General features: G+C 39.9%; 2 protein-coding genes across 6 annotated transcripts in view; both read right to left on the bottom strand.

The window, feature by feature from the left end:
• Positions 1 to 3,608: 3,608 nt before the first annotated feature.
• On the bottom strand, positions 3,609 to 19,256 carry BAG2 (BAG cochaperone 2). Its single transcript, XM_025419130.3, has 3 exons — positions 19,028 to 19,256; positions 7,396 to 7,505; positions 3,609 to 5,029 (listed from the first exon to the last, which is right to left on the bottom strand). Exons 1-3 carry the CDS (start codon positions 19,138 to 19,140, stop codon positions 4,617 to 4,619), a joined length of 636 nt encoding a protein of 211 aa, XP_025274915.1. The 5' UTR covers positions 19,141 to 19,256; the 3' UTR covers positions 3,609 to 4,616.
• Positions 19,257 to 20,950: 1,694 nt separating this feature from the next.
• The window catches only part of ZNF451 (zinc finger protein 451), a 90,925-nt gene continuing 86,883 nt past the window's right edge, over positions 20,951 to 24,992 (bottom strand). For all 5 annotated transcript variants that reach the window (XM_025419122.3, XM_049092210.1, XM_035698081.2 and 2 more), the window contains one exon: positions 20,951 to 22,721. In XM_025419122.3, coding sequence (XP_025274907.3) covers positions 22,675 to 22,721 — 47 coding nt within the window. In that variant the 3' untranslated portion in view covers positions 20,951 to 22,674. The remainder of the gene's footprint in view (positions 22,722 to 24,992) is intronic.

Raw genomic sequence — 24,992 nt, 5'->3', positions numbered from 1 at the left:
GCTCAAGACCAGAGCTGAGACCAGGAGTTGGATATTTAACCAATGGAATCATCCAGACACCTATCAGTCTATTTTAAAGAAAAGTCGTTCCATTTTGAGGTTTTCATGTCCCACCCCCAAATAATAAATTTACTTTGCCCTGTACAAAATAATTGTAGATTTTTAAAAAAGATTTATTCACTTATTCATTTATGATAGGTATAGAGAGAGAGAGGCAGAGACATAGGCAGAGGGAGAAGCAGGCTCCATGCCGGAAGCCCGACGCGGGACTTGATCCCAGGACTCCAGGATCGCGCCCTGGGCCAAACGGAGGCGCTAAACCGAAGAGCCATCCAGGGATCCCCATAACTGTAGAATTAAAAAAATTTTTTGGTAAAGAAATCTTTCCACACAGGGTGGGGCTCAAATGTACAACCCTATGATCAAGAGTTGGATGCTCCACCAACTGAGCCAGCCAGACCCCCTTGTTCAAATTTATTTAACAAGCATTTCCTGTGTGAGCCACCATGCTAAGCACTGTGCATACTGCATCTCATTTAAAGTTCGTAACTCACAGGCCCATTATCATCCTGACTTTACAGTTGGGACAGTCAGGGACGTTGGTGGGGCCCTCTGCTGATAAGAGCTGGGGCTGGGAGCTTGCCAGCTCTCTGCAGCAAAGCTTAAGGCCACTACATACGTACCCAGGGCCGTACCCTCTTTAGACCTGAGGTCTGACGATTACATTTGGAGATGTGTTTATAATACTCCCTGGACTAGAATTCTGGGTCAATTTTCCAATGCCAAGTTTCTCAGTCTTTTCTGACAGGTTTTGTTGAATTTCTGCACAAATTGTGCCCAACTTAGTTGCAGATTAAAGCAGGACTAGATACTAAAATTGGCCCTCACCCAACAGCTGTGAGCGAATGCCATCGTGATTTGAATGCCAACTGTATGCAAGTGAAATATGTTTGCTACAAGATTTAGGTTTTTAAAATTTGTTGGTTGTTAAGTAAGCTCTACACCCAATGTGGGGCTTGACTTCGTAAACCTGAGATCAATAGTAGTATGCTTTATTGATGGAGTCAGCCAGGCATCCCCAATATTTAGTGGTTTGAGGTGGATAACTGAAGACTGGTGTGGCCCAGTTCAGGTCGTTTACTCTTTGGTTATGACTGAAAAACTTAACATGTCCCTAAACATAGGTCCATTTCATTTTACTTGCTTGTTCTGAATAGACACACACAAACAAGTTCAATCTCACTGCCCTTGTTGCCTTTTCTTTTCCAAAATTCTCAGCTTTTACTTTCATTTTTGTCTTTGAATAACTGCAAAATTCAGCCTCCAAAAATAGCATTATCACATATGTGCACTCCAAATGTATCAGCATTTGTCACAGTCATCTCAAAGGGATACATGCATGGATATTTCCTACTTAAAAATCATTGCATGTACTTATTTGCCAGATCCTCATTCTGTTACTTTCAGGGGTTGTTAAAATTATTTCATGCTTTCCAATTTTAAAACGTTGAAGCAGAATTCTCTAGTCGATCATCTCTGTAGGGTGAATTCCAAGCATTTTGAGGTAGCTTGAGCTGCATCAATAGAGAGGACCCTGTCTGCACTCATTATTGTGTCCCTCAGCAGAATACCTCACTTGGCCAATGTATTCCTGAAGGACATCATTCCAGTGGAAGACAGTGTGAAGGGCGCCCCCTAGAGGACACAATATTGGTACTGGGAGGGAAGCAAGGCCCAGTTTACACTCATTACCGTTTCGCTCTCTTCCTTTCTTCCTATCCCTCTGAAAGCTTTCAGGATTTTTTCCTTCTTTTTTTAACGTCAAGGGTTCCGATGTTAAAATAGCAGGAGGGCCAACTGCACACTTGTCAGATTGGACAGCATTGTTACTTTGTCCTCAGCTGATGCACACTGAGTGCTCTTCTGTGAACTCCTCTGCAGGTCCTGCTAGCTACCTATTAGAAGAGCCAGCGTATGAATGGGGACTCTACTGGGAAGCAGTGCTTATGAGGGATGGCAGCATGGCTCTCCTAAAACTGTATGCTACATTCTAGAAATGGTATGAAATTGGAATGGGGCTATTAGGGAACATATGAATAAAAGACAATATACTCTGAATTCCATTATAGTCCCAAACTATTATTTATCTAAAAAATGACAGATAAAGGTAAAACGTGATTCTTGGTAGTTTCATCATTTAAAAAGAAGTTACACTTCCATTCTTTTTTATTTCTTAAAGATTTATTTATTTGAGAGACAGTGAGTGAGAGAGTGCATGTGAGCAGGGGAAGGCGCAGAGGGAGAGGGGGAGAGAGTCCTCAGCAGACTGTGCTGAACGTGGGGCCCAACTTGGGGCTTGATCTCTCCACCCATGAGATCATGACCTGAACCGAAACCATAGTCAGATGCTCACTGACTGAGCCATCCAGGCACCTAATACGTCCATTCTGTTTGTTTGTTTTAAAGATTTTATTTATTTGACAGAGCAAGAGAGGGAAAGAGAGAGCACAAGCAGGGGGAGCAGCAGAGAGTGAGGGAGAAGCAAATTTCCTGCTGAGCAGGGAGCCCAACACCAGGGCTCAATCCCAAGATCACAACCTGAGCTGAAGGCAGATGCTTAACCAACTGAGCACCCACATCCATTCTTATAATAAGTAAAAATGTTAAGAATTAACACATTGAGGTCCCTGCCCCTTGAATTTGTCCCAAGCTGGAAGTACAAAGCTGGAAATGCTGAAGTCTAAGGACTGAGGTGGCTTGGAGATGAGAGGTCACAGCTCTTCAAGTCAGTGATAAGGAATGGCCTCTAATAAAACTCCGTTGCAAAACATGGTAAAGGAACAGTGTGAAGAGCACAAAGGTTAAGGAGGAAGAGCCTGAATACTCTGTGGTAGAGAATGTCCTATGTTGACATGGAGTGAATGAGTGAATGGGAAGGGGGAGTATTTCCCAGGGTAGAAGGGATTTAAAGATGCTGACAGTCCTAGAGAACTTGGAAGAAAACTTGATTGTTGGTTCTTCATTTTCAAAAAACTGATAAAGATGGCACAGAAAGAAAACCTTTATCTGACTGTGAACCTGATGATAGCAAATGAGAGTCAACTGACAAATCAAGAAGCTTTGCCACAGTTATCAAGGAGAATGAATGTTTCCTATGAAATGGAAAGATTTAAATGAGGCAGGCTTAGCAATGGCAATCAAAAACATAATGTTCTGAGATTGTAATTGCTTCTTATGAAGAGAGACTAATTTGACATTTTTGGCCAAAAAATGAAGCTCAATGTTGTTTGCATTGAGAGATCTAAATATATAAAGCCAATCTGGATGTTGACTCCCCCACCCCACCCCCCAATGTGAAAGAATACCTACGTTCCCATGAAAACGGGAGTCTGATGTATTCATTTTGAAGAAGTATTTGAGGGGGAGTTAAGGTTTTTGTGTATCAATAGCATTAGTTACTTCAAACAGAAGTGTTCTAAAGTTGCTTCATTTATCACAGTAATTGAATAATCAATACATTGGTTAGCCTTGTTAGTAAACAAACGCAAACTAAATTAAGGTGTTTCTTATCTATTGTTAGGAAAAAATAACACTCAATTCTGGAAAACTTCTAGTGAAACAGCTACACTTTAATTACTGAAGACAGTATAAATTGATGTAACGTTTGAAAATGTATATATACCTTTGACCCAATAAGTACCACTACTGGGAATTTACATAAAGAAAATCAAAAACAAAGAAGGAAAAAAGTTTCTGTATATAAATATGTTGCAGGAATAAGCAACAAATTAGAACAATCTAAAAGTCTAGTAAGGGGAATAGGTAAGTAAATTACACAACCATACAGAATAGAGGTTTTAAAGTTGACAATTAGACTTTATAGCATTTTTTTTCAAAGGCAAGGTACAACACTGTATTTTTTGTAATGATTAAAAATTTAGAGAAATTATGCACTTGGAAAAAGATGAGGTGGACATATAGTTGTTCACAGTGATAATATTAGAGTTGAATTCTCTCACACTTTATGCCAAGTTTTTATATAATTCAAGACTTATATTCATATTATCAGATGCATAAATCTTAAATTCAAAATAATTTGATAGATGTCCAAAAAAAGTGCTTTCTGAAAAAGATAATGTAGGGAAAGTTTCTTACTTTGTGATTTCTTTTGTCCTTTTAAGCACACCACATAGTTAACAGTAGATGTGTGGTGGTAAGTTTGTGTGCTGCCTAAGGTCAAGAATTTCTAGTCAACTTAATGCCCCATGTGCCCGAGTATCTCCATGCCAGACAAAGCCCAGAACAGAACAATAATGCTTTGTGCCCAGGCTGAGCAGTTACTCTCTTCTATATACTAAGTATTCATCCACAGAATAGTAAAAAATATATATATATTAGGTGCTAGAGCCTAACACAAGACAAGAATCCATTCTAAAAACTTCTAGAAAGATAATTAAAATATTTCTAGTTTTAATTGTATCATTCACAAAACTGATGACACTGGAATATTTTCCTCATCTGAAACAACAATCAATATCAAAGGTTATACCTAACACAAAGAACTAGTGTTTAATCATTTTTATGCCATTATTTTTAAATGCTCTTATGTTTCAAAACTAATTAAATTTGCCTTCAGCATTTTGTTGCAGAGTTTTGGAACCAGCTCCTTTAGAATGCTCTAACAGCTTGATGGCCTTGTCAGAGTTTTCAATATTTCTAAGCAGGGTCTCTAATCTTCTCTTAATTTTCTTCTGGTCTTCAAGAGCACAGCCAATTACTATGGACTGAAACTTCTGGTCAACAGGCCCGGGTGGCACCTCAGATGAACATGCACTGTACAGGGACATCAAGTGACTCCTGGCATTTCCCAAATCATCCAGAAACTTACTGACCACCTCGTCAATAATCCTGGTGGCATGCTTTAGGGATTCTTGCTGCTGGGGGTTTCTGATTGTTTCTACTGAAACTTCAACGGTGAGGGTTCGTCCCATCAAACGGTTTGCTGTCAGATTTAATTCTTCTCTTTCTCCTAAACATGGAAAGTTTGAAATATCAATCAATACGAGACATAAACTTACCTATATTGAAAACATTTAGGCATTCATTTGTGGCTAAAGTTATTTTCTGTAAGCACCTTGGCTACAAAATTTTTAAATGTAAAAGTCAAAATTATAGCACATAAGATTAACTAATAAACTATATTATATTACGGAGAGAGGTTGCAGAATACCTTTCCCTGAAAGTCTATTTTTTATTATTTCCTTTTTTTTATTATTTCATTTTTTGAGAGAGAGGGAGAGTGAGCACATATGTGTGCAGGTGGGAAAGGGGCAGAAGGAGAGGGAGACAGACCATCTCAAGCAGGCTTCACGTGTAGCGTGTGAGCCTGATGTGGGGATTGATCTCACAACCGTGAGATCATGACCTGAGCCAAAATCAAGAGTTGGAGTGCTTAATGGACTGAGCCACCCAGGCACCATTATCTGACAACTTTTATTTATTTATTTTTAATTTTTTTACTTTTTAATTTTTTATTTATGATAGTCACAGAGAGAGAGAGAGAGGCAGAGACATAGGCAGAGGGAGAAGCAGGCTCCATGCACCGGGAGCCTGACGTGGGATTCGATCCCGGGTCTCCAGGATCGTGCCGTGGGCCAAAGGCAGGCGCCAAACCACTGCGCCACCCAGGGATCCCCTCTGACAACTTTTATACATGGGATACCAGATGACTTTTCCAAGTGGGCACGTTTGAAAAAGTGTGGGCAGGTATGCATTTCTAACTCGGATGGAGATCAAGTCTTAACCTAGAGCAAATGGCGTGCATAACCAGGGTTTTGTGCTGGTTACAAGAGATCAGATGCAGTGGATCTCTTGATAAGGATGTGCATGTAGGGGAGGAAAAATAATTTTCCCTGTACCTTTCTGAGTTCTTGGCTGAGAAACCCTGTAATAAAAGACAGATTAACAAGAAAAAAAGCAGAAGCTTATTAACATGTATACTTCACATATACATAGCAGAATTTTAGGGACACTGAGATGGCCTCCCTCTCAGATGGAGAGCCCAAGCCACCACCTTAAAAACCATCTTCAGCTGAGGAGTAAGATGTTGAGGGAGGCCTTCCCCTCTTTAGTGAGGTTACCAGTAAAAGCAGGATAAACCAGGGAAGGGTTGCTTTGCCTTTGGCGTATATAAGGGTTTCTTGTGATTCACAGTTATCCTTCCTGGTACACGGAGGCAGGCACCCTTACAAATGGAAATATCCCTTATAAATGTAAACATCCCTTACAAACAAGTAACTTCTATTCTGTTTTCAGAGCTTCTCCTGTGTCTGCAGTTTCTCAAAAATAATCAGCTTGAAATAATTCTTATGCCAAAGAGGCAAAATTTGAGATGGTATATTTTGCATGGATATCAGAATACAATGCTCCAATTTTGGCTGAAAAAAACATAACCATGATGGTGGAGAAAAAGCTGGCCTCGAAATTCGGCAGTGACTCATCCTTTCCAGGGAAATTTAAGCAGGCCAGTGGTTTCTAAGTCTTGGCCAGCACAGAGAGGCAATGGTGGGAAAAAGGATCCACATTTCATTATTTACATGAAAAAGTCAGTAATCTCCTCTTTGTCCTGTTCTGTAACTCCCTTTTTTTTTTTTTTTTTTTCCCTGTAACCCCCTTCTTAATTCATCAATCTTTGGCCAGGATGATGAAAAGACCGGCCAGATCTTGATCCTGCCATGTGTGTCTAACCGTGCAGGGCCTGGAGTTAGACTGTACACTCGTGGCACCAGCTGTTGGACCATGAGCTTGTCTAGGGAGGCCCCGGAGCAACCAAATTAGAAAGATCACCGCCAGTGAAAGGAAATACAAGTGCCCTATTCCTCCACGGAAACTCATGCTTTTCATATAGAAATGATAGCACATTTTTACATTAATGGGGTTTTATTGGGTCCATTATTTCTTTCCCCTGGATTTTATCTCAATACCTCAACCCCTCTCGTTTGTCCTCTCTGCCATCCAGTAACTTCTGAGGAATTGAAGTCAGGACTGTAAACCTGAGGTCAAAGGCATCACCTTACTGCTTGGGACCACCTCTTCTGGAGCTTGGAGGCCTTTTTTTTTTTTTTTTTTTTTTTTTAACATTTCTAACCATGCCCCTGAGGTAGGCAGCAGGCCAGAAGGGTGACCTCTGGGTAAATGGTTCTTTTTTTTTTTTTTTTTTTTTTTTTTGTAAATGGTTCTTGTAATAATAAATTGACAGCTGTTGTCCGCTACTCATGGGAAATGCTGAAGCCAAGTGTACTCATTCCTCAAGTCAAGTGAAAATGGACCCACACTTATCCTAAATCCCATGAAAGAGTGGAAAAGATGAGCTCCCTTCTGTGGAAATGCTCTCACCATCGCTGATCTGCCTCATATCCTGGCTATTCTGGATGCTGTGGATCATTTCCAGGAGGATTTCTTTCTCTTGCTCAACAGCAGTTGCGGCTTCTCTCAAGGCTTCCACCCTATATAAATTGGGAAAACAAAAGTTACCACAGGGAAGTTTCCTTTTCCTCATCTCTATTATTTGCTCCATCTCAAGTTTAAAGATCCTTAGGAACACTTTTGAAAAGTTCTTTATTCTTTTTTAAAAACTTTAAAATTTTTCGGGCAACCCTCTTGGGGCCCTCCCTCTTCGGGAGCTTTGTACCATCACTTTACTATCGCTCAATAAACTCTGCTTTGCTGCCTGTCAAAAAAATATATATTTAAAAATTTTTTCTATTGTTTTAAATCCACCCACCCCAGTCTCCTTTTCCTCCTCGCGTGTATGGCATTCTATTTAGTGTTTATCTATTTTGTATTCGTTCATAACAAAATCTGTATTTGTGTTTTCATCTATTTTCAATTTATATTTCACTGTTTCTTTTTTCACTCAGCATTTTATTAAGAACCATCCAGATTCCTATGTGAATATCTAATCAGTAGCTTCTGATTGCTGCATGATACTCCATGTATATTCACCTGATTTCACCTCCTCTCTCCCAGTGAAAATGCTTACCATGTCCCCTTACTTGTCATCAGCACAAAAAAGCACTTCAATGAATACAGGTCCCCTATGGACTTGAATGAGAACCTTCTTAGGATTTATCTCAGGGCAGAACTGCTGAGACACAGGGTATGTGCACCCACCATTTAATTCGGTACTACCACTGTTCTCCAGAATGGCCACACTAGACCACTGTTGGGAAGCAAGTATTCTTGTCCCCTCAAAGGTTCTTCTAACTGGACTAAGAATCAAATTGACATGAGACAATTTACAGGAGAAAATCCAATTTAATAGTGTACATAGGGGAATCCACATACACATGGAAATTCCAAAGACAATTAGGCAAAATGAGGTATACCTATTATTCTGAAAGAAGGAGAAGGGGGTTAATGGTCTGGGACTTCAAAGAAAAGGAACGCAGGGTGATAAGAAGAGCAGATGTTTGGTAATTAGATGTTTGCCCTGCCATACAGATGGGCCACTCAGATAAAATTTATCTCTGCTTATAACCTTTATTCTGGGAAAGACCCCTAATTTAGATTCTTCTGTGTGGTTAAGGGAGGGGCAGAAGTTTCTCCTGAGCCTGCAGGCTCTCAAGTGCCTTCAGCTCAAAAGAACCCACATGCCAAAGTGGCACATTCTGGGGGGCCCTGTCCTGAACCCCTTCACAATATTCCCAGCAGTAAAGCATTGGAATCCCTGTGTTCCCACACCCCTACCAACACTCAGCATCTTCCAATTTCCTATTTGTTGCCAGTCTACTAAGTATACAGTGATATATTCATAATTAATCTGCATGTCTTTCATTACTAATAATTTTGGACATCTCTTTGTATTCTTGTTAGCCTGTTCACAGCCTTTGCCTATTTTGTTTTTTCTTTTTTAAATGGGGGTTACTGTCCTCTTGCTGATTTGCATACTCAAAGAATTAGTCCCATGTTAGTTACAGACATTGTAATAATCTTCTTCCATCCTATCATCGATGAATTTTGCCTGGGATATTCTTCACTGAATAGATATCCTTACTTTGAAGTGATCAAATTAATATTTTCTTGGTTTTGTTTGCCTTGTGGCTTATGCTTCTGAAGGGTCTTTACATCTGAGGTCATAAGGTATTTTCCTACATTTCTTTCTATTAACTTCATTGTTTTACTTTTCTCATATTTATGGCTTAGTCCATCTAGAATCCACCTATATGTGTTTAGGTAAGGATTTTTTGTTTTATTTTTCTCCAAATAGTGAACCATTTCCAACATTATATCCACCAAAAATCCATCTTTCCTCTGACTTATACATTGTCTACTCTGAAATCTCTGTTCCATCTAGTAGTGTATCTAACTGTTCTTACACCAATATCCATTTTAAAAAAATACCAATAGCCTTGTAATATGCCTTAATATTTGGTAGAACCAGCCCTCTAATCTTCTTTAAAGATAGTTATTTAGAGTTTTAGTATTCCATATTAACTTTCGAGTAAGTTTCTTAGGTTTCTCAAAGAACTGGGGTAAATATGGCGTCTTTAGCATATTGTCATTTCGGGATGCCTGGGTGGCTCAGTGGTTGGGCATCTGCCTTTGGCTCAGGGTGTGATCTTGAGGCCCTGGGATCCAGACCCACATCGGGCTCCCTGCATGGAGCCTGCTTCTCCCTCTGCCTGTGTCTCCTCTCTCTCTGTGTCTCTCATGAATAAATAAATAGAATCTTTACAAAAAAGATAGAATATTGTCATTTCACCCATCTATATATTCAGATCATCTTCCATATTCTTTATTAGAATTTTGAAGTAGTCTTTTTTTTTTTAAGATTTTATGTATTTATTTTGAGAGAGACAGAGAGGCAGCACACAAGCAAGGGGGGAGCAAGAAAGGGAGAAGCAGACTCCCCCCTGAGCATGGAGCCTGACATGGGGTTCCATTTCAGGACCCTGGGATCATGACTTGAGCTGGGCAGATGCTTAACTGACTGAGCCACTCAGGTGCCCTGAAGTTTTCTTAATAGTCTTTGTGGACGCTTTTGAGAGCTTTGATCCTTTGTGGATACTGTTATTGTAAATAATACATTTTATTTATTATAATTATCTTTAATGTTTTTATTTTTTTAAAGTTTTTTGAAAAGTAATCTCTACACCCAATGTGGGACTCAAGCTCATGACTCCAAGATCAAAAGTTGCATGCTCTTCAGACTGAGCAAACCAGCTGCCCTATTTTAAATTATAATTTCTCACTTGTTATTGCTGGTTAGGAAAACAGAAAATGCTGTTTTTTGTAAGGTTCATCTTGTAATTGGTAACAGATTTATTAATTTTAATTTGTCTTTTTAAAAATATTTTATTTATTTATTCAGGGAAGACAGAGAGAGAGAGAGAGAGAGAGAGAGAGAGAGAGAGAGAGGCAGAGACACAGGCAGAGGGAGAAGCAGGCTCCATGCAGGGAGCCTGACATGGGACTTGATCCCGGGTCTCCAGGATCAGGCCCTGGGCTGAAGGCAGCGCTAAATTGCTGAGCCACCCGGGCTGTCCAATGATTTGTCTTTTGATTCTTCTAGATTGATGATCATATAATCTACACAAAATGACAGATTTAATCTCTTCCTTTTAAATCTTACTAGCTTATATCTCTTTATAGTATTGACTAAAGTCCTCTGTTACTTTATTACACAGTGGTGATGAGAGAGGGCGTCTTTGTCTTTTCCTGAATTTAAAGGAAATGCCTGTGTAGGTTTTTGGTCTAAAGCCCGTATCAAACTACAGAAGCACTACTTTCCCTAACTCCCTCAAGTATAAACACACATGAACTTAACTACACATACACATGAACACAGTCACTAAAGAACAAAATTGTGGAATCATGAAAGCAAGAGAAAGGAAAATCCTGTATATTTAAAGTGCTTTGTTTTCAGGGCACTTCTTGTTATATGTTATCCCATAAATAAGTTGCCAACTTTTCCTAAATGAACACTGACAGACTTACCCTTAGTATTCAGATAGCCTTAGAAATATGAGATCATGGAAGATCTAATCCTGATTGCTGCCATAAGTGGGCACAGAAGGAACAACTTCACTAATGTTTGAGCACATGTCCATTCCATTTAAGCCCTCCCCTACCCACCCCAACCCCACATTTGCCTTTTCCCCAACAGCCATCCACCTGTTATACCCCAAAATAGCACTGATAGGTCACAAAGTCACAGGTTCTCTTTGTTCATCAAGATACTAAATATATGCTGAACTTTGTATTTATAAGAGCTGGGAAAACCAAAGAGCTGGTAAGAATCTTATGTGACAAATGTGGCTGGAAAATACAATAAAAAACAATATTCTATAAAATAGAATACAACAGCAGGCCCACTTCAGTATCATTATGTACACATTTTATGTTGGCAAACTCTCAGACAGATAAACTAGGGCCCAGTATATTTGAGAGAGATTGAGTTGGCGCTAATATGAAATATTCATGCTAAAAACACAAACCATGACTCCAGTGTTTAAATGACAAAGATGAATCATGTAATTGGTAAATGAGAAGATGCTGAAAGAAGAAATGAATTTTTCAAGACTCTTGAATTTGTACTCAAATGTACAATGATAGAGAATTTAATGCTATTCAAAAAAGGAAGGCTTCATTTACAACATGTTACAAGAGTTAAATTCAGGGGGTTGTTAACAAGAAAATGGTTTAAAAGGACACACTCTAGAAAAAAACATAAGTATCATATAAGGTAGATATTTTGTCGTTAAATGAGACCAAATACAGCAGACAATAGATGGAATGTTGAAGTCTTGTGGTTTTTTGGTTTTCCCCCAATGCTAGAAATTGCCAGGGTGTTTTCTCTGCGAAAAACAGATTTCATCTTGTGTGGACCTTCTTATATATGTTTTTGTATTTACCTTTTTCATTTCATAGTAAAGGTAACACACCATTCTTCAGAATGTAAAGAATTTTAAGGGAAAAAAAAAAGAATTTTAAGGGATTTTATTTTGTTTTGTTTTTTGGCACCACTGACATTTGCTATTCTCTCTAGCTGAACCTAAATTTCTACTTAGTTTATTTAAATAATATTTGTACTGTTTCTCAGCTACTGAGATCCTTAAATTCATCTCACATATAAATCCTTCTGTCTACAACCTTTTCATTTCGTTCTAGAAAATCGTTAGATGCTATATGGCTATATATCTTCAAATATTCCGTTTTCCATTATATTATTTTCTTCTGGAACTCTGGTTAGACAAGTGTTGAGCCATTTCACTTTATCCTTCATGTTCTTTAACACATCATTTGACAATACTTCTCTTGGCGGGGAAGGGTGGTTCTGTTTTTACTAACAGATCCTAGAAGAGCTACATTTCCAAAATTGGGAAGAACTTCTCCTCATACCAAGGCTGGCCTGGGTTGTACTCCTGGAAAACTCTCTGCATGAAATTACAATGAAGCCGGCTATGAAAGAAAGAAATTTTAGTCACAAAATTCTTATGAGGGCAAAACTGAAGTGCAGCCATCCTTGGCTAGTCTTCGGGTCTCCCACACCTCACCAATCTCTGCAGCCTAGCTATCAAAAGGACACGTTGTTGAGAGATTTATAGGCCAGACAGTGACTTCACCAGACTGAGGTTATTGCGGATCCATCCAGTGGGTGAAGTATGCAACTCCTGATCTCAGGGTTGTGGGTTTGAGCCCCATGTTGGGTGCAGAGATTATTTAAAAATAAAATCTTTATGGATGCCTGGTGGCTCAGTGGTTGAGTGTCTGCCTTTGGCTCAGGGCGTGATCCCGGAATTCCGGGATCAAGTCCCACAAATGGTTTCCTGCATGGAGGCTACTTCTCCCTCTGCCTGTGTCTCTGCCTCTCTCTCTATGTCTCTCATGAATAAATAAATGAAATCTTTTAAAAAAAATAAAATCTTTAAAAATTTTTTGAAAATTGAACTACCTTATGATCCAATAATCACGCTACTGGGTAATATCCAAAAGATATGAAAACACAAATTAGAAGGGATATGTGTACTTTTATGTTTATTGCAGAATTATTTACAATAGCCTCATTATGGAAGTAGCCCAAGTGTCCATCAATAAATGAATGGATAAAGATGTGTGGTTTTTTTTTAAGATTTTATTTATTTATTCATGAGAGACAGAGAGAGAGAGAAAGAGAGAGAGAGACAGGCAGAGGGAGAAGCAGGCTCCACTCAGGGAGCCTGACATGGCACTCGATCCTGGGTCTCCAGGATCACACCCTGGACTGAACGCAGCGGTAAACCGCTGAGCCACGCAGGATGCCCCAGATGTGTTAAATAAACAGAGAATATTATTCAGCAAGAATGAAATCTTGCCATTTGCAACAACATGGATGGAGCTACAGAGTATAAGGATAAGCAAAGCAAGTCGGTCAGAGAAAGACAAATTAGGTATGATTTCACTCATGTATGGCACTTAAGAAACAAATGAAAAAGGGGGAGAAAAAAAGAGACATACCAAAAAAATAGACTCCTATTATAGAAAACAAATGGCCAGTTACCAGGGGGAGGCAGGGTGAAATAGGTGAAGGGGATTGAAGAGGATTGAGAGTACACATGTCTCTCTCTCTTTTTCTTTAAGATTTTATTTAAAGTAATCACTATACCCAACATGGGGCTTGAACTTACAACCCTGAGATCATGAGTCACATGCTCTGACTGAGCCAGCCAGGCACACTAAGAGTACACTTATCTGGAGGAGCACTGAGTGATGTAAGAATTGTTGAATCACTAAATTGTGCACCCGAAACTAATATAACACTGTATGTTAACTACACTGGAATTAAAATTAAAAGTTAGGGATCCCTGGGTGGCGCAGTGGTTTGGCGCCTGCCTTTGGCCCAGGGCACGATCCTGGAGACCCGGGATCGAATCCCACGTCGGGCTCTAGGTGCATGGAGCCTGCTTCTCCCTCTGCCTGTGTCTCTGCCCCTCTATCTCTCTCTCTCTCTCTCTGTGTGTGACTATCATAAATAAATAAAAATTAAAAAAAAATTAAATTAAATTAAAAGTTATAATAAAAAAATACTCTTGTGGGGTGCTTAGGTGGCTCAGTCAGCTGAGTGCCTGATTCGATTTTGGCTCAGGTCATGAACTCAGGGTCCTGGGATTGAGCCCCATATTGGGCTGTGCTCAGTGGGGAGTCCACTTTAGGATTCTCTCCTTCTCCCTCTACCCCTCTCCCTGCTCTCTCTTTCTTTCTCATAAATGAACCTTTAAAAAAAATTCTTGTATCTAAAGAATGCTACAAAGATCACTTATATTCTTGGCAACGTAAGATTTTGCTAAGTTTTCCTAATCACCACCAAAATATTAAAATACATTCGGGATCCCTGGGTGGCGCAGCGGTTTAGTGCCTGCCTTTGGCCCAGGGCATGATCCCGGAGACCCGGGATTGAATCCCACATCAGGCTCCTGGTGCATGGAGCCTGCTTCTCCCTCTACCTGTGTCTCTGCCTCTCTCTCTCTCTCTGTGTGACTATCATAAATAAATAAAAAAATTAAAAATAAAATAAAATAAAATACATTCACCACTGAGACCCTTTAGTGTAAAAATGAAACTGGTGTTTAACGGGACTACTGTTAGGAGCTACTCATCAGTACTGTGGCCTTAAGCAAACCACTCAATCCCCCTGGACCTCAGTTCTCTTATTTCTAAGAGAGATTAACATACATGTGTCCTTCTCTACTTCAAAGGATTTTGTAAGGTTCAAATAACAATGTACATATGAAATGCTCTTTTAAATTATAGGCTGTTGTTCAGTATTAACTATGATGCCACTTGTTTTGCAACTTCTGGGAGACACCCTAAGAAACTTTCAGCAACAGGAAACTTCTGACCAAATGATCCGTATCACTCCAGGCCCCCAAGATTCATTCCCTGGCTGCTGAGGAAAGTCACTGCAGATGGCTGACAGGAGGCAGAAGGAGCTAAGACAGTTTGGGGAATTTCCCCAGTTTGGGGAAATTCGTGAACAATCAATCTCCCAGGCCTAACATCTTCCTCTCTGCCACCTTCCAAAACCCATACCCCAAACATCTTCATTACCGTTCAGAACCTTCTAGGAGCCACTCAGTACTTGGCACTCACTAGGTGTTCGATATTTACTGAATTTGACAACCAATTTAAATGGAATTATTGGGGTGCCTGGCTGGCTCAGTTGGTGGCAGCATGTGACTCTTGGGTTATACGTTTAAGCTCCATGTTGGGTGTAGAGATTAGTTACAAATAAAATCTTTAAAAAATAAATAGAAAAACAAATGGAATTTTCACCTCTTTCAGTAAAATCATATATTCATCCATATACTATTTCTACATTTTGAAATACTTTAAGCAGAAAGAGTTAGGGATCTCTGCCTGGGTGAAGAAAGACAGATACAGCTTTCTTGACATAAGAAGAGTCATGTTAGGCCCCCAGCCATCTTGTGAAAGAATGTGAGAAGAGTCACCATGACGCCAGGAGATAGCCTCATCATATTCAGAAGTGAAGACTGACCTAATGCACACTCTTGAGTATCTATGTAGGATTTAAACCTGTGAGCACTCAGATACCAAACCAACTGGAGCCAGAGAACTGACGATGCTCAACCCTTGATGGCCCACGTGACTTTGACTTGGACTTAGTCACCCCAATTCCATTCTGTATGCCCCAGTGTGCAAGCCTCTTCATGAATATGTATGCACCCTTAGCTTAAAACTTCCCCAATTTTGGTGTTTCAGGAGTCACTTCTTTGGGAAAGATCCCCCATGTTCTCCCCTTTATTTGTTGCAAGTAAAACCCTTCCTTTTCCTATTCTTTTCCTATTCTTTGTTTGGTTATGTCTTTTGGCTTGATACCTGCCAAGAGGCAAATCCTGGTAACAATAAGACACATCTAATTTTAAGAAAATTCAGGGATGAATTATTAAGCTCTACAGCCAGTCTTCCTGTGTTCTAGCTGGGGAACCTTAGACAACTCATTTAACTTCCTAAGCTTCAATTTCCCATTTGGAGAATGGAGGTGAAAGTAACTTCCACAAAGGAATGGGGCCTGGTATAGAGTCAGTGCTCGTTTAATGAATCAATGTTAGCATGTATTATTTATAAATTAGGGTGCACTGAGCCACTAAAGAATGCAAAACTCAGACACCATTTAGAACTGGTCCAAAAACTGGGAGAGAGGGGTGCCTGGGTGGCTCAGTCTGTTAAGACTGGTTTCGGCTCAGGTGGTGATCTCCGGGTTGTGAGGTGGAGCCCTATATGGGGCTCAGCACTGAGTCTACTTGAGATTCTTTCTCCCTCCCTCTCCCTCCTCCTGTGCTCTTCCCACCTCCTCCCCCCCATCCGCTCACTCTCAAATAAAAATTTAATCTTAAAAAAAAAAAAAAGAGAGAGAAAGGAATCACTTTTTTAAGAGGAAGCAAAAAATGAAAAGAGGTGGAGTCAAGAAAGAGGCTAGTGTCATGGTAAAGTATTAGAAACAAATGGAATTCCTTCAACAATATAGAATGCTGCCATACGTGATTAAAAAATCATGCCCACCATTAGGCATAAAGCATTTAGCATAATTCTGTCTTTAGTCTCATATGGAAGAAGGTCTACCACAAGTGATAAAATCAGTTGGGGAACTATATGCAAACTTTAAGTATCAAACTACAGTGTTTTATTCTACCTAAAACAATGCTTTATGAGTCATCCTTAATATGAAATTGAACTATTAGAGCAAAATTACCTATTTGTTTCTTTTACAAAGCTTCTAGGCATGATGCTAGTTTTTAACAATGTGGGGTTCTGTGACACTGCCCATGTAGTTTCAAAGGAACTTTAACGGATCATTAGTATTTTTCTTTATTTTTACTATTTTTACTACCTTTTAAAACACTTCCTTAGATCACAATTACTTTTTACAAATTTTACTTATTTTTTTAAAACTCAATTTCACTTTTTTATTTTATTTTTTAAAGATTTTATTTATGTATTCATGAGAAACACACAGAGAAAGGGAGAGGCAGAGACACAGGCAGAGGGAGAAGCAGGCTCCAAGCAGGGAACCAGACATGGGACTTGATCCGGAGGCTCCAGGATCAGGCCCTGGGCTGAAGGTGGCGCTAAACCGCTGAGCCACCTGGGCTGCCCTACATTTTTTTTTTTTTTTTTTAAAGGAAGAAACAAAGCTTACAAAAGTCTTAAAACTACTAAAGAAGTCCTTAAAATGAGCAATTAGCACATTTTAGTCTTTCCTCCTCAGCTCAAGGGTTAATTAAGCAAGTCATAATCTAATCACTGGTATAATAATCAGTTCACTTTACATTAATCAAACATTAGAATATACGAATACTCAAAACCAGAGGCCTTCTTTTAAAGATGAGTACCTGACTGCTTTTGTGTCTATCAGACACGAGATGTTCATTCAAGTTTGAGGGGAATGACTCAGCTTGAAGAAGGGAGGGGCAACGTTCCTCATTCCTTTCAGAAAAAAATCTTTTCTGATAGTGCCAAGAGAGCCCTGAAATGCTTCGGAACACATCAAAGTTCTAAACACCTGGGGAGATGTGTAAGTTACTTGTAATGTGCTGCTACACCAAAAGAAATATTATTCTTTGGGGCGACATTAAGTAGCTGAAGCCACCGATCTCTAGTTTTGTTCCACTTTCTCTGGGGAGTAAATGCATCAAGCTCAACCCAGGGGAAGCATTACTTTTTCTCTGGTTCCATATGTGTCATTCTGGGCAGAACCCTAGAAGGTGGTTTTGGACTGCGGTTTCTCTATCTGTTGTCATCCACAAAATCGTTGTGGATGGAGAATTTCTCATTTTCCGACTCTTCTCTCAGGGTAATAATAATAATCATAAATGCCTCAACTGCTGAGATATATTGTGGTTATTAATGCACTGTCCTGGCAAATAAACCCCTCTTCTTGCTTTGGTATATAAATTGAGGGAGATAGACATGCACGCGCTGCTTCTTAAAATTTTTGGCTGACGTGCTTCCTTGCTCACCCAGAACCCGATGAAAACTACGGGGGGGGGGGGGGGGAGGAGGGGGGAAGAATCGGTATGGCCTCAGGGGTTTGTGGAGTCTTAGTAAGATTTTGACTTATCTACACCTGCACACCATTTACACAGTAACTTTGGTGACAAACTCTTAGAGGAAGTACGTGAAAGTTTTTTCAGACGCTGTTAAGGGAAACAATAATTTCCAAAATTTGCTGTTCGTTATTTAGAAATTGTATACAAGCCTAAGTTAAGGGGGGGAGGGGGAAGAGTAAAAAAAAAAAAAAAAACCTATCTTATGCTTTCAGGCCAATGACTAGCACTTTCGAGAAGGTGTCTTCTAAGGAAGGAGGTACACAATAAATAGCGAGAAACTAACAGAATTTCTGAATTCAGTTTGCGGGGTTAGGGGGGAAATGGAAGCCGCAGGGTCTTCCTCCACCAAGTGCCCAGCCGCCGTTCACCCCGCGGCCCCTCATCTGTCCTACTCCTCCCTCTTCTTGCTCTCAGACAGATTTCTAGATTTTTACTGTTTTTTTCTCTCTCTCTGTGTTTTGGAGCAAAGAAACTTATCAGTCACATGGGGTGGGGGGAACCCCTGAACTATCGCCTTTCCTACAGATGCGTAGTAGAAAAAGAGAAGTTAGAGACATCTGGGGGGAACCACATAGCGGCACTCAGAAAATTCTAGACCTTCAGTAGACCCGGGGTGTCACGGGGTGTCACGGTCTCTAACCTCAGAGAACGCCACCGTAACTCTTACCTTCTGTGATCCTCTCAGTTCCCCACAGCCCAGGTCTGTTCAGGAGAATGCGGCCACCCTTCCCGCGCTCACAGGCTCTCGCTTGGGTCGAACGCGCTTTCTCTGGCGCGGAGGCGGCGGCCCCCCGAGCCGGGCGGCAGCGCACGGTCCCCGCGGGGAACAAATCTCAGGCGAGCAACTTCTCCGGCCGCGGCCCGCCCGCCGCGCACGCGCCCCCCGCCCTGCCGCCCGCCCGCCCGCCCGCGCCGCTCACCTGAGCTCCAGCTGGTCCAGGCTCTCCAGCAGGCGGCTGGAGCGGTCCGCCATGGAGGAGGAGCGGCAGAAGCGCCCCTCGTTGGCTTTCGCGTTGATCTTGGCCTGAGCCATCTGAGCCTCCGAGGCGGGGGCGGCCAAGAGGTCACCGGCCTCTCGGGCGACGTTGAGTGGAGAGTCCGGCGGCCGCAGGCGTCGCCGTCACCGCGCGGGGCGCCCGCCCCCCTCTGACGCCCGCTGGGGGGCGGCCCGGGAGGACGCGCCGACACCGCCGCTGCCGCGTGGCCAAACAAGGACAAGCGCGCCGCCCGCCGGGCTGGGGGCTGCGGTGCCCGCGGGAGGGCGCTGGCCTCGGGGCCTCGAGGGTGGGCCGCCCGGGCCGAGGCCAGAGGAGACGCGCCCCGCGGCCTCCGAGGCACCTGGAGGGGCGGGCGCGGGCAGGGGGCCTCACGTGACCGCCGGATCTCTCTCTCTCTCTCTCTCTCCCCCTCTGTCCCGACCCTAGAACGACCGAAAGCCCAGCGGAGACCCACGGAACAGCCCCCTCCCCGCCCCCGGGAACCGGGACTCCGTGCGGCCTGAACGTAACCACCTCCCCCCCCACGGAGGTACCTGACGGTAGGCTGTGGGTAATGACCGGGGCCGGCTTCGCTCACTTTCTCCCAGCGCCCATCATTCGTGTCAGAACCCAAACCATTAAAAATCCTTTGATATGGGAAGAAAAGGATAGCACTTAAGTACAGCTCCCAGGCAGTCTGGGCTTGCCTCAGCTTGTTACCAGTCCCTTTTCTGAGGTGGAAATAATGAAAGCCTGGACACCACTACTGAGGCTTACAGGGGAAAAAAGAAAAAGCTATCCCATCTTTCTTTGACACCCAACTTATTTAAATCTCCTGTAATTTAAAAAAACGTGGCACGTTACTGGGGCATATACTATAAAGGTCAGTAAGAGCAGGACTGGGAGCACAGGTTTATGTACTTAAAAACTTGCGCTTTGCTCTCATGTCGTTATAGCTGTACGCCTTATATTGCAAGGATGAGAATGAACTGCGCACATAAAATGATAATAACACTTTAAAGCTGAATCACAACCTTTTTATCTGAGATCAAAGCCATTTAACTACTTGAACGGAGACAGGGCCTTCAGCCTGGATCCCAGTTCCCTCTGAATTCAATCTACATACTAATAAACTATTTGTGTAAGGTATTATTTGACTTCATTAAATATATTTTGTCATTATCAGGACACAGACTTGGAATCCAAAGATATGCTGGGAATGGTTTGAAAGTCTATCATGTACTTTTAGAATTATCTTGGATTCTTTTTCTCTCTTATCCTACAGATCCAATCCCTAAGTAAATCCCCTCAGCTCTACTTTTAGAATATACTAGGATTCTTCTCCCCAGTTCCACTGCTACCACTCTGGTCCCAACCACCATCAATTTTCACCTGCATTTCTACAACACCTTCCTGTCTGGTCTTCCCGCTTCTACTCTTGCCTCTGCTGTGTGTGTTCTCAATACAGTAACTACAGTAATACTTCCAAATAAGCCAGATCACACCACTTATTCTCAGAAACACAATCTTTCCCTTCTCTAATTTTCCTTCATTAGTTACCACCACTGGACACATTTACTTATGATAATGGAGAATACTCTATCCAACCCTCTTTCCCCCTATTACGTGCTCCATAAAGGAGTGTGGGCTTTGCTTTGCTCACTGATATATCCCAAGTGGTTAGAACAATCATTGGCACATGATAAGTGTTCAATAAATACTTTGTGAGGGAGTGAATGAATGATGTAATGAAAAGATAAGCATCTGTCAAATTTGGAAACATTTACTTTTGATAATAATTCATATAACTTTGTGTAATACCCACCGATTACTTCTTTGTGTCTAAATTAAGTTCAAATTATGAAGTAATTTTAAAATGATTTTTAATTGCTTAAGTAGAAATACAATCAGTGACAATTATTAATTAAAACATTAAGCAACCCAACTATCTTTTTTTAAGGGTCATGATGAAATATCCCTTTACTGTCATATAAAAAACTTCATTTACTCTCTACCATACATGCCACGAAAGCTTAACAGAACGTACATGTGTGGCACCTCTGGCAAAGAGGTGTTGATTTCTCTTCCCCACATCTGCTTCACCACTCTTCTTTCTGGATCATCTTTTCTGCTCCTCACTATTGAGGCAAGCTCCTGAAGATGTCTTTAAGGTCTAGCTCATGACTACCTCCTAAAACCGTGTTTGACGACTTTAACGTACAAATTATAAGTACAATGTGGTCATTTTGGAAAAATGGTAAATTCTTAACTTGCATGTCTAGTTAAAAAAAAATGCAAGCAGGTAAGACATAACTGACATCTTAAGAAATAAAAACACAAATTGGCTTCCAATGTGGATTGGAAAGGTTATAGCAATAAAAAAAAAAAAAAACCCAGTTATGCTATTTTATACTAAAACATCAAATTACAGAGAAAGAAGAAAATTCTAGTCATGATTGTTTTTGTCTTAAAGAAAAATTTGTATTTATAGAAAATTTTAAGTTTGGTATGTAATTACTACTCAAAATATTTAGTGAAGACATTTCTGGTCATGAAGCATATGCATGAAGATAGCATAACAAACCCTTTTTAGTCTTCTAATCATGTAATGTTTATTATTATTCACAATAGAGCCTGACCAATTAAAAATTAAATGTGTAACACCAAATGTAGGAAAATGATGATTTAATGAATAATTAAAATGAAGATACTTCTAATGAAATAAAAATTTTAAAGAGTTAAGGAAGATTATCCTGAGTAGACCTTCAACATTATTTTTTGGAAGAATATTATGTTTACACAAACATATATATATATAAAAGACTTATTAAAAATACATTTAATTCTATGCAAACATTCTGACATCATTCCCTTTAAACAACAGATAAAACAAATCACATGAAAGTCTAAGCAGGTAAAAGGAATGGAAAGTTTTTTTAAAATAAGTTCAAAGAAATTAGGATTTTGTTTTTGTTTTTGTTTAATTCCAGCAACATGCTGCTCCAATTAAAGACTTAACATCTGAGTGATACCCACAACAAACATTGCCAGTAAAATTTTAATCTGTTTCCATGATCAGTTTCCATTACTATCTTCTAATAATCATAAACAAAGATCTCAAAGGTATTCTATATTAGTGCCACATGAGAAATAGAATTTACAGAAAAACTGAGCTATGACAGCTTTATTTATATTCATTTTAACTCCTAAAAAAATAAACTACAATCATCTGTACAGTACAAATAAAATTAAACAACTAATGCTATTTGGGAAACATATAAACAATAGTCAAGAGCTTCTCTACTTTTTAGTTCTTTTAACCTAAATACATAAATTCGAAGTTAGCTGGAAAACTGTGATAACTGTATCAGAATACATGATTTATATTTGCATTAACATGTATTCTATTCCTCTGTACATTTTTGCAAAATAGCACAAAAATACAAAGCAAGTATCAGATGCAAAAGCAAAAAAATCATGTTTCCAAATACATTTGTACTAACAGATTTCTGGTCTCCTTTAGAAAACAAACTCAAGAATTCATTTTCCTGAGTCTCTTCAAGGCCACTTGATGTTGTGTGGTAATATCTTTACATTTCCTCAAGACTTCTTCTAATAGCTTCTTCTAATTCCACATCTGCATTAAAAAAAACATAATTTTAATATTTAGGGCAGAAAACGAATAAACGTGTTTATGGAAATCTCATCAACTACATCTGTCTTTTTTTTTTAAGGTTTTATTTATTTATTCCTATGAGACATAGGCAGAGGGAGAAGCAGAGAAGCAGGCCCCCTGTGGGGAGCCTGACACAGGACTCCACCCCAGGATCCCAGGATCATGCCCTGAACCAAAGGCAAACGCTCAATCACTGAGCCACCAGGTGCCCCTACCTCAACCTTTTCAAGAAGAAAAGGAAATAAAGTTGAGAAAATCAGGATGACTTGGCAGTTCCTTCATAAAATTTGAGTATTTCAAAATAATGAGAATCTGGATATAATCTCAGATTGAATTATAATATGAGCTTACTGTGGAACTTACAAGTTATTTCCTTTACGGACACAGACAGTCAACAAACTTCTAAAATCACTCGAGGCAACACATATAAGACTTAAAATAGAAACAGAATAGCAAAACCATAAAATGCCAAAATCTCAAAGGCATTAAAAATTTAGTTTTAAGCTTTCTAGCACCTCAGGCAAAGAATGAAACTCATGGCTATGTAAGTCTTTTGAGAAGCATATATTATATATGTGCACTCATTTAACAAATATTTATTGAATGCCCATTGTATACCAGGCATAAGAATACAATAGTGAACAAGAAAGACATTCTTGGGTATACAAACAAGTGTTTCTCCATTTCTTCCCTAAGAATGACGCTAAAACCCAGGGAGGTGGAATTAGAGGTCAATTTCTTGGCTTTCACCAGCTTCTCACACAAGATTTATTTCATCCTATCCAGTCCAAAGTCCAGTCTCTGAGAACTTGGTTCAAAGGTGCCAGTGATCCCTCTAAGATGCAGCTACACCTTCCTCTCAGCTAGGACACTGATACATTATGTTTTCTGTAATTTAAAATACAAGCTAGTGTACACTGTATGTTAAGTTAAAGCTAGAACCTAGGTCAGAGGAGTTGCCCTAAGATGAATTTAAAGGGATGAGAAATTACAAAGAAAAGCCAGGATGCTCTTAGCAAAGAAAAAGTGACAAGACTTGCATAAAACAGGGATGCCTGGGTGGCTCAGCAGTTGAGCACCTGCCTTTGGACCAGGGTGTGATTCTGGAGACCAGGGATCCAATCCCACATCGGGCTCCCCACATGGAACCTGCTTCTCCCTTTGCCTATGTCTCTGCCTCTCTCTGTTTCTAAAGAATAAATAAAATCTTAAAAAAAATAAAAAATAAAAAAATAAAAATAAAAGAAGACTTGTAAAAAACATGAACACTTATTTTAAAGTTACAATAATTAAGAGTGTGGTACCAGTTTCTAGAAGATAACAGAAGTACCGTAGTGTATGGAAATAGTAAACAGAATTTTTAAAATATTACGGACAACTATGGTAATTGGGCAGCCCTGGTGGCTCAGCAGTTTAGCGCCACCTTTAGCCCGGGGCCTGATCCTGGAGATCCGGGATCGAGTCCCGCGTCAGGCTCCCTGCATGGAGCCTGCTTCTCCCTCTGCCTGTGTCTCTGCCTCTCTCTCTCTGTATCTGTCATGAATAAATCAATAAAATCTTAAAAAAAAAAAAAAACAACTATGGTAATCTGGAATGTATTAAAATTATTTTTATCCATTAAAAGAAACCATTAAATGAGTAAAAAGGCAAGACATAAAGGGGGAGAAAATATTTGCAATACACGGAACTTGTACCCAAAAAGAACTAAAAAATTTTCAACCTCAAAAAATCAGTTAAAAAAATCCAAAGAAAACTGTTAAGAAATTTGAAAAGACACAGACCAAAGATTATGTCAAAATGATCAATAAACCTTATTCATCAGAAAAATGTAAATTAAAACCACAAAGAAGTAAGAGTATATACCCAGCACTAGCTAAAATTAAAAGATAAATAATTTAAATGATTGGTGAAAATGTAGATCAATGGGAACTCACATATACTACTGGGACCAAAAAAACCTGGCACAACCATTTTGAAAAAATAATTTGGCATTATCTACTAAACTTGAACATAAGCAATGCAACTTCTTATATTCCCAGAAATGTGCATGTATGTGCATTAAGAGAGATGTATGAGAATGTTCACAGTAGCATTACCTGCAATAGCCAAAAAGTACAAAGCAAATGTCTATAAAGAATATGTGAATTGCGATATATACATAAAATAGAATATTATACAGATATTATTTAGAAATGAAGAAACTGGGCAGCCTGAGTGGCTCAATGGTTTAGT

Source organism: Canis lupus, chromosome 12, assembly GCF_003254725.2.
Source record: "Canis lupus dingo isolate Sandy chromosome 12, ASM325472v2, whole genome shotgun sequence".
Taxonomy (NCBI): Eukaryota; Metazoa; Chordata; class Mammalia; order Carnivora; family Canidae; genus Canis; species Canis lupus.
The sequence above is the reverse complement of the archived record's forward strand: the minus strand, read 5'-3'. Positions and strand labels throughout refer to the sequence as shown.